General features: G+C 35.6%; 1 protein-coding gene across 2 annotated transcripts in view; it reads left to right on the top strand.

The window, feature by feature from the left end:
- LOC129915975 (GATOR complex protein MIOS) overlaps positions 1-14,292 on the top strand; it is a 39,326-nt gene that overhangs the window by 14,937 nt on the left and 10,097 nt on the right. The window contains exon 3 of one of the 2 annotated variants that reach the window (XM_055995715.1): positions 6,502-6,642. The exons of the other annotated variant lie outside the window; for it this stretch is intronic. Within the exon in view, the coding sequence (XP_055851690.1) occupies positions 6,502-6,642 (141 nt within the window). The remainder of the gene's footprint in view (positions 1-6,501; positions 6,643-14,292) is intronic. 2 annotated transcript variants of the gene reach the window in all.

The following is a 14,292-nucleotide window of genomic DNA, read 5'->3' as shown; positions in this document are numbered from 1 at the left end:
GTCCAGTGAATCTGCCTGGCTGCCGGATGGGAGGGATTGTTGGGTGTTTTGGAGGGGTAGTAGGGAGTTGGTGGGTGGGGTTTCGTTGGGTTGATTGGAATCAGTATTAGGAAAACGGGTAGGACGTATGATGCTTTTGGGAATCAGGGCATCTGACATTTCTACCTCTTGGGTCCCTTCGGGTGCTACGTTTTCAGGCTTATGCAAGGTAGTAGGCACTGATGGTTTCTTTAGGCCTGATACACCAATTTTGCCGAATTTATAGTGAAGTTCATGTTGAGCCTTCACTATAGCCTCGGCCGACTTGGCATCAATGCTGATCACCATCAGTTGCCCCATGCCTTCTGCCGTGCTTTTGAGCACCCTCCAGGCCTGGATTGCCAGTCCTTCATTTTGGGCTTGGATAAGAGCCAATGACTTCCTGTCCTCCACTGCTTTTTGGAAGGAATACAGTGATGTGCTGCATTTTGGGGATATCGTCTCCCAAGCATGCCATCAATTCGGTACCCTTCCAATTTTGCAATTCTGAGGCTTTTAGTTTTAGCCAATCTGCTGTAGGTTGCCCCACGCAGTCAACTAAAAGGAAGCCTGTTCTATAGTGCAGTCCATTGAACTTAAGTTTGTGTGTCCATCCCAAGGACACCTCCTCAATTATGGCCTCTTCCAGTGTTGACAGTTCGTCAGCACTGAGAGATGCCTGTTGCCACACTTGCATAGCTTAAGCCCAGTGCTTCAGCACCTGCCTTGACGGTACTAAGTCCCGTTATGACAGTTGCATTTGTCCTGGGCTTTTTAACTTCTTGCCTCTGAGGAGGAGTTATTTGGCTGCTCTTCCGCTTACCCTGGTCTTGGCTTTTGGGTGGTTCGCTTGAATTTGCTAGCTTTCTCTCCTCCATCTTTTTCTTGGCTTCTTCCCGAGACAAGCCTTGCCTCAGGAATCGGCTATACCATTTCTTGCTCGCTCCACTAAGCGAATCACGGTATAGTGAGTCGTTTTGACCACCTGAACCCGGATTCGGATTTGCGTGCTTTTATGGTTATTGTCGATGGAGTCGATTCTGCTTCTGATGGTTTGTTCCCATCTTTAGCATCTACTTCGGCCCTAGTACCATCTTCCACTACCTTAGGAGGGATACTCCCGCTGATAGCTTCTGATGATACCGCACCTCATAGAGGAAGGAATACTCATAGAGGAAGGAATACCTAGAGAGCCGACTCGTACCCCCCTTTGCCTAAAACACCCGCAAATTTAATTTCAGATAATTGGTATACATCTCTCTTATTTTTCTCTTGTTTTCCTATCTGTGAATACGTGTGAAAGGTATAATGCGTTTAATACCTTCCTTTCACCAGTAGATGTCCTCACAAACTTTGAATTTAAACATGATTTTGGTTTGTACATGAACTTGAATAGCTCAAATAGCTCACTCCAGACACCCACCTTTCAATAAATATGTACAGAAATAAAAAAAAGGTTCGTGTTTTGAATGTATTATATTATTTTTTTATGAATTAATTCCTCTACTGAGCACTTAAATTGTTTTTAATTGTTTTGAGCACAACTCCACAGTTGAATGTGTTGGTGCCATTTAAAATGCACGGGAAAACTACCACATATAAGCACTGTGGAGTTTTTCCTCTCATTGCAGCTTGTAGGGTGGAAGAGAAAAACCAACCGAAGTCGCGTCTCTAGGTATTCTTTCCTCTATGCCGCACCTTGAGCTAACCGGTTCTTTTTATGCTGCTTTGGCTTTGCACCTTTTTTGCTGCACCCCGGTTTCGAGTCGTCACCATGGAGATCTCTCTCCATCTGGCTCGCTAAATCGCTGGCGGTGACATCCCGCTGGACAACGATTTTTTTAAAATTTTTGTTGTTGTTAGATTTTTTTGACATTTTAATGTATTTTTGGTTAGTTCCCACGTTAAGCTAGAGAATAAAAAAAAGTCCATCATATCAGAGCTCCGCATGATATGATAAGGTCTTGATACTCTTTGATTCGACCCGGTTTCAAAGAGGCACCGTTAAAATACAGCCGGATACCCCTGGCTGCAAACCACTCCAATAGGCACGGTTACATCACCTTGGATTAGGGGTGACAGTTCTTGGTTGTAACTCCTCAAAATTACTGCCGATTTAGGTTTCCCCAAACACGGTAGATCAGATGAATCTTTGAAACTCAAGCCACCGCACCAACGGAGATATAACGAGTTAAAGTAAATACGTCTCCATTGAATCTTATGGTGAATATTTTTTTGAACAAATGACAATTTGAATCGAAATACTTTTGGATCAAACTAATGAAAGTCCTTAGTAGAGTCAAACCTTGCGCAGATTTGGCACCAGATTGGGATTTTTTTTATTTTTTTGACTTAGTCCGTTTCAGCTGTGAAACCTCCATATATAATATAACTATATTATGTTCAAATATGTATGTATGTACATACATATAATTAACAATGTATTGAGTATAAAAAACTATTAAATATCTTCTTAGAAAAGAACTTTTGATTTTTATTCCAAATTGTCCCGATTTGAAACATAAAAATATGAATAACTTTTGAAAAGGTGCAGTTAGGATTTCAATTCCAACGGATTTTGCACCTATTATCATCAACAAATACAACCCAGCTTGCAGTTTTTGTCGACCTTTTTGTCAAACCCATCGATGCTTCCTGCCCACCGTGAGGGGTTGGAATCGGCTAATGTGATTTGCGATCGGTGACAGTCACAAAAAGCAAATTTGATCTGCAAAAGGTGATAGTCAAAGTGATAATCACATATTTTTGATTTTTTCTTGTGACAACTATTTTGCTATCACTTTCATACAAAAATATATTTCTTTTTTCCAATTTCTAATGTCGTTTTCTTTCACTCTATTAAGGAGTACTCGAAATTTTTACTCCTTTTTCTGGAGTGAAAGAACATAATGAGAGTAATTTTTTTTTTATGTAATTGTGTGTGTGACAAGGCAAACATGGATAATTTCCTTGAAAAAAAATAGTGATAACAGGCCTAGGGAAAACATTTTATGAATTGAAAAGAAAAATTAATTTTAATAACATATGAAGCATAATACACGAAGACGGAAGGCCCAGAAATCATCTTCCAATTTCCTTTTGATTTTCGTTTCGGTGCGTCACGCGCTTCTACACGTATAATTTTTTTGAAGACGCAAATTTAACAGTTATTTTTTTTTGGTTTTATTTTGTTCTTGTTTTCGTATGACGACTTCTACAGGAAGACGTAGACGCACGAGATGCACATAAGAACAAGAGAGAGAGAGAAAGATCGATTTCTCCTTTGCTCTTATGTGCATCTTGTGCGTCTACGCTACAACGGAAGTTGTAGCGGGGTCTACAAAAAATGGAATGCGATCTTAGCTTTTGCGTAAATGTATGGGAGAAATTGAGATAAATATTTATACAGGGTGTCCCAAAAGTTAACGTCGAAACGAAAACGGTAGATAGGGTAGGTGGTGACAGTTATCAGAAAAATAATTTTAAAAAATCGCAGCCATATATTTTGTGAGTTATGGGCATTTGAAAGTCGAAAAAATGGTCACCCTGTAACGGTTTTTCATGTGCCGTGACCACAAATCTTAATTTTTCCCTTTTTTACTTGCGATATAGGTACTAAAGGGCAAGTTTAGGATTCGTAAAAAAAATCGAACTCGAGATAACAATTTTACATGACATTACGATGATGGAGAATGCCAAAAAAGTGGGTCCGGCAATTCTGTCTGTCTGTCTGTCTCTATCTGGAGCTGCAGCCTAAACAAGTAAAGTGATTTTCTTCAAACTTGGTAGTTAGCAGTTTTTGGTGATTCCCTAGAGGGGAAATTGAAATTTTTTTTTTTATGACCAAAACTAACGGTACCTGCCATATAACGGAAATACAAAAGTTAATTTTTTTCAAAAACGGCTCTAACGATTTTGATTAAAATTTTTGTTTGTAGTATTACACATAAAAGCCAACTTTTAAATTAAAAAAAATATTTTTTGTACCGTTATTAACGGTACCTGTCATAGAACGGTATTTTTCGTTTCTGAATATCTCGTACAATATTAACCCGATTTTAATGAAATTTTTTATACAAAAGTGTTTAAGTAAAGGTAATATTAAAACTTTACAAAATTTTCAAAAAACGCATTTTTGGATTTTTAAAAAATATTTCAAAATTTTTTTTTTGAAAATCAATTTTTCGAAAACGGATTAATGAAAAATTTTGAAATTTAGTTTTTATGTGTAAATTAACTATTTCTTCAAAATGGCATACCAACTATTTTTTTGAAAAATGTTAGAAATTTTTTATATAAAAAAAATAATTTTTTAAAAAAACGGCTCCTAAGATTTTCGAAAATTTTTTTCTAAAAATACCTTTTTATACAAGTAATAAAATGGCATAATTGTTTTTATTTTAAAACATTACTTAAAACGGTGTTTAATTAATTATAAAAACAGATTTTATTTTTTTAAACTACCTATGAATTTTCTTGAAAATATCAAATTTTTCCTAATTTTTTTGAATAAAAAGCTTTAACATAAGAGTTACTTTAAGCATAAGAGCAAGTACGTGCGACCCCAGTCGTGCATTTTATTTTCTTTTGTTACGGAAGCTTGAATAACCCTGCTACCAAATGCATTCAAATTTTTACTCAGCTGTATCAGTTTTAAAGCAAATATTACTAATATTAGTCCAGCTAAGTACAAAAAAATTTTAAATGGCTCTAATTCAATGAACCGTAGTGCTCTAATTCAATGCACTACGATGTTTCGGCAAGTTACCTTAAAAGTTGGTGTGTTCAATTCTCTTTTCAAAATGGTATAACATTGTCGAGAATATTCCATAAATAACTGAGATAAAATTTTTTTTCTTAAGAAATCCGACTTTTTATTAGGTAATTTTTCCATATTATTTAAGTTTTTGTATTCTGAAAGGTTCACACATACAAACATACCCACTTTCACACACAATCCTGTGTTTGACATTTGTCTGAATATTTGTTGTTGTTTTATTTTAAATTTTTTTTTTATTTGAACAGATTTCGTACAAAATTAAAAAACCAGATTTCATAATTCTATTTGCGGGGAAAAATCTGAGATTTTTACACAAAAATCTCAAAAGCAAATAGAAAACGACATAAATAAACTCTTGATGATTTATGAATATTTCTACTATCACAAACGGTCTGCTATTACCCTCTTTATCATCTTTATAGTCGTCAAGAAGATGATATTGTAACAGTTAATTTTTTATAAAGGAAGGTTGTGAAAAAAACACACATATACATATGTACATAGATGTTAAACTTTAAACTGGAAAGAACCGTGTTTGCATGTTTTTTGGCGTTCGGGATCGGAGAGCTCTTTAGGATTACCAATTGAAAACGACATAAGCAAATTAAAATAAAATATGCATTAAATAATTTAAAATATAAAAAGAAAGAAAAAATTCTCTTCCCACATCTTTCCCTCTCTTCAGTCTTCACAATTTTGAGAGATTAAACTCCGAAAGCTGAGTTGGAAAAACTATTTGACACTTTAACATTGCTTTTAGAAACGATGTTGTGACGTCACAGTGTTACATTTTGTAACATTTTTCTCATTTAGGAACGATGAAAGTTAATAATAGTTAACATCGGCGAATAAAAGAACGCACTTCTGGAACTATGATACTAATTTTCGGGATTCGTAGTACGAATCTTCTACAAAGGAGCCTGTGATAAGGGTGAATGTTATTATAATTATTTCATTATTTGACTTTTTGTCCTATTTCTCATCGCACTACATCAGCTTTATCAACGACAAACTTTGATATGTCCGTTCAATTGAAACTGAATTATTTCGACTACCTAACTTAAGCCTAACTATTCGTTTTTGTAGCTAATTTAATTGATGTTAAAACAGGTCCCTGGTCTCATCTTTTTCGGGGTTGCTACAAAGCTCAAAAGTGAGCTGAGCTCAGCTCACAGCTCAAATGAGCTGAGCTATGGTACCTAGCTCAAATTTGAGCTGAGCTGTGAACTAAGCTGAAATGTGAGCTTTTTGCAACCCTGATCTTTTTTTAGGGGTCTCCACAGGATTTTAAAAAGAGAGGGCACCTCACTGACAAAATTAATTTCTTTTGAGAAATTTGGGCGAACGGCAAGCCATGGTTACATATCGTCGGTGACGCGCGCAAATTGTGTAACTCCATTTTACCAATTTGTTAGGAGAGTAAAAATAAACTTTCTATTTTCAATGTTATTCGTGTTATTTTCATTAAATTTTAATCATGAATAATTTGATTTATGTATAAATTGAAAATTTCTGGTTTGAGGAGATGTAGTATTCACTTATATCTCCCTCTCTCTGGCAAATATTTTTAGACCCGCTGCACAGGCGTGAAAACTCAATCTTTTCTATGAAATTTTAAAAGAAAGAAGATACTTCAGTTTCCATTTATTTCAAAATAATATGTAATATAATTTGTTATATGATACTTAAAATTTGAATTGCAGCTCCAAGACAACAGCGATCGTGTTTGTGTCTCGCATGGAATCATATAGAACCAAATGTCTTGGCCATTGGGCATGATCGAAATAGATCTGACTGTTGTATTACTATATGGGATACTGGAAGTGGTTTTCCAAAAGAAACACGTAAGTTTGCACTGAGTTGAAATTAAGAAATCGTAATGTTATGAATATTTATTGAAAAAAGTACTAAGAACCTGAAATGTGGTTCGTTATTAGGGTGGATCGGTTTTTATTTTGTGTTTTATTTTCGAATTAGCATAGTAAAAAATTGAGCTCTTCATACCCGAACAAAACTGTATACTTAAATTTTTTAAATAATTTCATTTTATGGTACCCCAAGCCCTCTGAAAGCTAAAAAAGGGGAATTTTTCACCTTTAAATTAAATGGGAAAAGTTCTTTTCTTTTAAATTCATATTTAACTGAGTTTAAATTATCAAAAAAATATATTTCACTTTTAATTGCGATTTTAATCAAAAATCTTAACTAAAGTGCGATTAGTTGAAATTCTAGAATTCTTAAATTTCGATGTTCATACTTTTCGTACTTTTTTCTAAAATATATATTAAATAATCAAGTAACTTATTTTTTGATGTTTCACACTCAATGAAACATGAATTTAAAAGCTTTATTTTTCCCCATTTAATTTAAAGGTCAAAAAGGCCCCTTTTTAAGCATTCAAAGGGCTACCATACAACGAAGTTATTTAAAAATTTTAAGTATACAGTTTTGTTCGTTTATGAAGAGCGCAACTTTTTATTACTATGGTAGTTCGAAAATAAAAACAAAAATAAAATATAATCCCTCTCTACTCTTAAAGAACTACGCACTAAATGTATGAAAATAGTGTCGCGGTCGAATTCGATGAAGTTTTGCAAGAATTAAACATAACAGTATGCCGATTGAAAAAGTATATGGGCGGAAACATCTAATAAACTTCAGTTTAAGTTAAACAACAAGAATGTGGCGCAATGACTTTTTCTTTTATTTTGTTTTTAGGATAAGATTTTGAAAAATTTATTTTTAAACTCAAAATTTGGAAAAAAAAATCTGCAAAACAAATTCCGAACAGATTTTTCAAAAAAATTTAAATGTAATTAAGAATTAATTTTGTTTTCAAAATTCAATGTTATAATCAGAAGATTGAACGGAAAAAAACTTTCGTTTTTTTCGAGAAATTAAAAAAAAAATCGTTTATATTTCTACTCATTTAAAAACATTCCAAGCTATGAGGATACAATAAACATGATTAAACATGAATTAATTTTTTTTTTATTTTGTTGGTAATATCTGAAAGCTGCAATATGTATTTTTCTCAATATGCCTGGAGCGCCCGTCGCCGATTGGTTCTACCTGTTAGCGTCTTAAAAAAAAAATAAAACCATTAAGGCCCAATTTATTGACTCTCCATTAAACTTAAATCGCCATTAAAAAGGGAATTTTAAAATTAAAAACAAAATTCGTTTAATTCAGTCTCTGTTAAGAATATTTTTGAAGTTTGGCATCATTAACTAATTGAGCATTAAATTTAAAAGTCCTTTTAGTTAAAAAGCCAAATTCGACCTTTTAAGAGGGATTTTTAGAGCAAATGGAGGTTTAAAAAAGGATTTCTATTTATTCACTCTCCGTTAGCGTCAAATGTCATTTCAGTTATTATTTCATTATTTTTTTTATTTGAAAAAAAATTTGTTCGTGAAATAAGCTAAGAAATCATGTAAACAAAAACAAAAATTATGTATGTACATTAACAGTCCAGAATAGAATATTTTTGTAGGGATATATGTAGGTATTTATTCATAGATATTTATTCCATAAAAAAGTAACAATTTAAAATGACTACGGCTCGCCAGAAATTTTTGTCTATGGGCATGAGGGTTAAATAGACAACACTTCATTTATGATTTTTCTCATCTACTTCGCCGAGCCCAGAAGAAGCATATATAGTAATAGATCTACCAGAAACTAGATCTTCTCCACTTCAAAAGAATCACGAGGTAAAACTAATGAGATGCTACATAATGTAATCATCCCAAAGCATTGCAATTGTAACTTTGTCTTTGGTTACCACTAATGGTACATATATCGCTTTTTTGGCTCCAAAATACTTATGGGCCGGGCCATAGCTTTTATGTTTTTTGTATTGTTTTTCCTTCCTTCAAATTTTCAAATCTAAGAAAACTTGATTTGACAAATTTCTGCTTTTGACAGTTTTATTTTTTCAAAAACTAAAAAATTCCTAGGATATTTTTAATGGAGTTTTAAATTTAAAGTTTCCATTTAAAAGTAAAGACTTTAACTAAAGTAGAGTGAATTAAATGATTTTTTTAATGATGCATACTTAAAGGCGTCTGAAATTTCTACAAGCTTTTTTGTAGATTAGCTCTTACTTGAGCTCGAAAATAAAAGTTTAAAAAAAAGATAAAAATAACGAGAACGTTTTTAAATAAAAAGACGGTGCGTATTGTGCGGTTACTTCGTGTGGAATGATTTTATTTTCTTATTCCTTTTCTTCTTCTTCTTCTTTTTTTTGAATTTGAAATAAAATATGGCCGGATGGGCGGGAAGTTTGAATTTTATACCAATTATTTTTAGTTCACAATAGTTAATTTTTTAAACAAATACATTAATTCAAATTTAAAGTAATATTTTATAGTTTAATAAATTTTATATAATTCAAAATTCAATTCATTTTTAAAAAAAGGTTCGTTTGTCGAAACACCGGCCACGTTGAAAGGCTGTAGTCTTCAAGAGTCTTCATCGGGAAGGGGGGCCAGTTTAACGATTGGGCGTCTAAGCACGCCGTTGGACGTTTTGACGTCGGCGACCCTGACCTTGCCGTCCTGCCCTTCGACGACCCCTATAACTCGTCCTGTTTTCCACCGTTGAGGTGGTGAGTTGTCCTCGTGGATAAGGACGAGTTTGCCCACGACGAGATTGGGCTGCTCCAGTACCCACTTGGATCGCGCTTGTAGGCCAAGCAGATACTCCTTGGACCACTTCAGCCAGAACTGCTGCTTGAGCCAGCATAGAAGCTGCCATCTTCTCAAGCAGCCCGTTTGCCGTTCCGGAACTGGTTCTGGGGGCAGCGATCGTAAGCTGCTGCCGATTAGAAGATGCGCTGGGGTTAGGGCTTCTCCGTCGTTGGGGTCGGCGCTTAGCGGCCCGATTGGCCTTGAATTGAGGATTGCCTCTACCTCGATCACCACGGTGAGCAGCTCTTCGGTTGTGAGGAGTGCGTTGGCCACGGTACGCTGTAACAGCGTTTTCGCCGCTTTGACCGCCACCTCCCATAGACCTCCGAAATGCGGTGCCCTGGGCGGTATCAAGGCGAAGCTGAAGCCTTCCTCTGCTGCGTACCGTTGAACAGCTTCTGCGCCTTCTTCCATCTGCTCTCGAATTTCCCTCAGGATCGTCTGAGCTCCGACGAAGTTCGTCCCGTTGTCGCAATACATCGTCTTCGGAATCCCTCGGCGACAGATAAACCTTTTGAGGGCGAGAATAAAACATTCAGACGACAAATTAGAAGCTAATTCAATATGTACAGCTTTGGAGGCGAAACAAACAAAAACGCAAATATAAGTTTTATTCGGCGGCCGGCCACGAATTTTAAGAGTGGTATTTACCGGGCCACAGAAATCTACTCCACATACTAAAAACGGTCGTTGCGCTCGCAATCGATCCGCAGGTAGATTACCCATGATTTGGGTAAGTAATTTCGGTTTGTACTTAAAACAATTGATACATTGTCGCACAACCTTTTGGCAAGCTTCTTTGGCATTTATTAGCCAAATCTTTTCTCGAAGCAATGCCACCATAGCTTGAGGTCCAGCATGGCAATTTTTTCGGTGCAAATACGTTAAGTACGTTTTTACAAATGGTGAATTTTTCGTTAACAAAAGTGGGAATTTTGCATCATATTCAATTGGGGCGTTCAAAAGACGACCACCTACACGAATCAGCGAAAATGAAAATTCGTTGTCTTGAAACTCATGAATAAACGGATTAAGTTTTTGAATACTATTTTGAAGAGTTATATTCCTACGAAGTTTTTCAATTTCTTCTGGAAATTCATAACTTTGGACGATTTCAACTATTCTTAGAAACGCCAAGTTTCTCTCTTTTGCCGTTGGCAATTCTTCCAATATTTTATCTGTTTTGTTTTTTGATATTTTAAAGAATCGCATTATGTAAGCAAACGTAGTTATAAGGTCGGTATATGAGGATTCTTCTTCTATAAAATCTAGAAATTTAGTTCGAGGTTTTTCTACTGCTAGTAGAACCATATTTGTTTTACGTTTTTCTAAGGCTTCATCTTCTGGAGACAACTCAAAATGCGAATTGACCGGCCACGATGATTGTTCGTTCAATAAGAACTGTGGACCTTTGAACCATATTGACGCATTGATTTCTTCAACATTACAGCCTCTTGACAGAATGTCTGCTGGATTTTGTTTTGTTGGTACATGTCTCCATGATACTTTTTGTGTCCACTCTTGGATGTCGGACACTCGATTTGCTACAAAAGTTGTAAGCGTAGATGGATGTGTTTTTATCCAATGCAAAGTTATTTCGGAATCGGTCCAAAAAATAACTTGTTCAACGTCAAGACTCAACATTGCCTCTACTCTTGTCCATAACTTAGCAAGAGTATGCGCTGCGCAAAGTTCTAATCGAGGGATCGATTTTGTTTTCAAAGGGGCCACCCTAGACTTTGCAGTTAATAGCGTCGACTTGATACCGGCCGTGCTTTGGCTTCGGATGTAAATACAACAACCGTAAGCTCTCGTCGAAGCATCGGCAAACCCATGAACTTGAATTTTTGCGTTCGAATGAGTTTCGACAAATCTTGGTAGTTTTATCTCGCCAAGTTGAGATAAATTAGCTTTAAAATTTTGCCAACTGGTATCAAGGCGCAATGGAATCGACTCATCCCAATCAATTTTTGCTATCCAAAGCTCTTGTAATAAGATTTTTGCTTTGGTTAATATGGGGCATAACAAACCAAGAGGATCGAAAAGACGAGCGGAAACTGATAGTATGTTTCTCTTAGTAGCTCGTAGATCATGGAAATTATTGTCTAAATTGAAGCTAAATGTATCTTCTTTAGGGTGCCAACAAATTCCCAGAGTTTTTGTGTAGTCTGAATCATTAAAATTTATTGATTTTTCAGAACTCTCAGTATTTAGATACTCTGGATGATTTGAGAACCATTTGGCTAATTGAAACCCTCCTTTTGTAAGGATTTCTTGAATCTCGAATTTCATTATTTTAAGTGTTTCGAGATTATCGGCACCAGTTAAGAGATCATCAACGTAAAAATCTCTTCGAATAACATCTGACCCCGTAGGGAAAGAAGACTCGTTAGCATCGCCCAACATCTTTAAACACCGTATCGCTAAAAATGGCGCCGGAGACGTACCATACGTTACAGTGTTTAATCGAAAGATTTGCAGTGGTTGTGACTGATGCTGCCTCCACACTATGAGCTGGTATTTCGTGTGCTCTTCAGCAACAAGAACTTGCCGGTACATTTTCGTAATATCAGCCGTAATGGCATATTTATGTGTACGAAAACGGAGCAACGTCGAAAATAGCTCCTCTTGAATGGTTGGCCCAACCATCAAGGTGTCATTCAGTGATAGTTGAGTAGATGTTCGACTTGAGGCGTCGAAAACAACTCTCAACTTTGTACTTGTGCTCTGCGGTCGCAAAACACACTGATGTGGAATGAAATAGTGCGGGCCCTTTGGGATTTCATTATTTGTTGGTGACATATGACCCAACGCAATGTATTCTTTCATGAAATCCATATACATGCCTCTCAAAATGCTATCTTTGGATAGCTTTCGCTCAAGTGCGAGAAATCTGCGTTTGGCAGTTTCGAATGATGCTCCCAGCGAGTTTGAGGATAATTTGAATGGAAGTTTTACCTCAAAACGACCTGTCGGCAAAAGTTTTGTATTTTCAACAAAGTGCTTTTCACACAATTGTTGTTCTGGAGTGAAATATTTTTTCGTTTCTCCAGGAATTTCTTCCAATAACCAAAGCTTTGGTATCTTTTCGTCTAAATCTGATAAATCTTCAGACTGACATACCAGATTGCAATGCTTGGTATTTTTATTTGTACCCTTGGGGTATTTCCCAGATATTATCCAACCAAGAAGTGTTTTTTGAATAGTTGGAAATTCGGGACCTTGTTTAATTTGACCAACAGACAACAATTCAAAAAATGTGTCTGCTCCAATAAGTAGGTCAATTTTTTGTGGCTTATTGAAATACGGATCAGCTAGTTGAATGTTGGAAGGAATATTCCAATCCAAAGTATTTATTGCTTGATCCGGCTGGTACGAGGATATTGAGTTCATTACCCAATAATCAGCAGAAAACGAATGATCATTAAGTCTTGATTTTACTTCAGCATGTACTTTTTTATTTACTGTAGTACTTGCCCTTCCAATGCCAAGCAGATTCAGAGGTTTTTCTTCTTTTCGAAGTTTTAATCTTTGGGCTAATTCTTCTGTAATAAAGTTTAATTGAGAGCCAGAATCAAGTAATGCTCGAGCTGGCATATATTCTCCAGAACTGCCCTTTATTTGCACGATTGCAGTGGCAAGAATAACTTTATCACTCGAAACAGAGGCATGCATAGCTTGAAAACTTGTTGATGCTTGTGTCGGTGAACTAGTAAAAGTTGATTCGTACTGGTGCAGTAATGTATGATGAGATCGATTGCAAACGCTGCATCGACTCATTTTGCATTTTGAAACTGTGTGTCCTTTTCGAAGGCAGTTAATGCAAATTGGAACACCTTTAGCATATTCGAATCTTTGCTGGACAGGCAATAAAGTAAAATTTTGACACGTAGTTATATAATGGTCGTTTGATTTGCAATATATGCATTTGGATTTATTTTGTTGCGAGTTTACACAAGCAAATGAAGATCTTTGATTTTTAAAACGACTTGAATCTTGATTAGGTTTAGATTGCTTATCGGAAGACTTGAATTTTGAACTTGAAGCTTCTTCAGCAGAAAGATGCTGATATCTTTTATTAAGAGCTTCTTCACAATCTTTCCATAAAGGAAGAGTGTTGAAATCTAATTGTTCTTCCCATTTTGACTTTGTGATTGCATCCACCTTTGACATAACTAAGTGTATAATGATCGCGTTTGTTATATTCTTTTCATCTCCCAATGAAAGAAGCGAATCATAAATTGCAGAAACCGTATCGATCATGCTTCGCAATGAAGACGCGGATGGTTTGGAAATTTCTTTCAATTCGAAAAGTGTTGAAACATTGTCGAAAAAGATTAAACAATTATTATCGTAGGCTTTCTTTAAACTCGCTAATGCTTTCGGATAGTTTTGTTCTGTAATTTGGAAAGCCTTAACTGTTCCTAAAGCTGCACCTGATAAACAGGAAATTAAATGATTGAACTTTTCAATATCCGGAAGCATTGGATCATTGTCCACTAAACTTTCGAAAAGGCTGATAAAATTTTTATACTCTGAGTACTTTCCGCTGAATTTAGGTAAAGACATTTTTGGAAGTCGTGAATGGTGTGGGTTGCTAAAGGAATAGTCAATTGCACTCGACTTTCGTCTTTTATTGACATGTGAAATAAGAAGTGCTTTTGCACCAACACAAATGTCTTCCAATTCACCGCGGGAATCATCATTTCGATCAATGGATTCTATTTCCGACTGACAATTCATTAATTCGTCAATATATGAATTTAAAATATCTAATCGACATTCTAATTCGATTGGATTAAA

This window comes from Episyrphus balteatus, chromosome 1 (genome assembly GCF_945859705.1).
Source record: "Episyrphus balteatus chromosome 1, idEpiBalt1.1, whole genome shotgun sequence".
NCBI classification, from domain to species: Eukaryota; Metazoa; Arthropoda; class Insecta; order Diptera; family Syrphidae; genus Episyrphus; species Episyrphus balteatus.
Note: the sequence above shows the minus strand (reverse complement) of the source record. Positions and strands in the feature narration are given on the sequence as shown.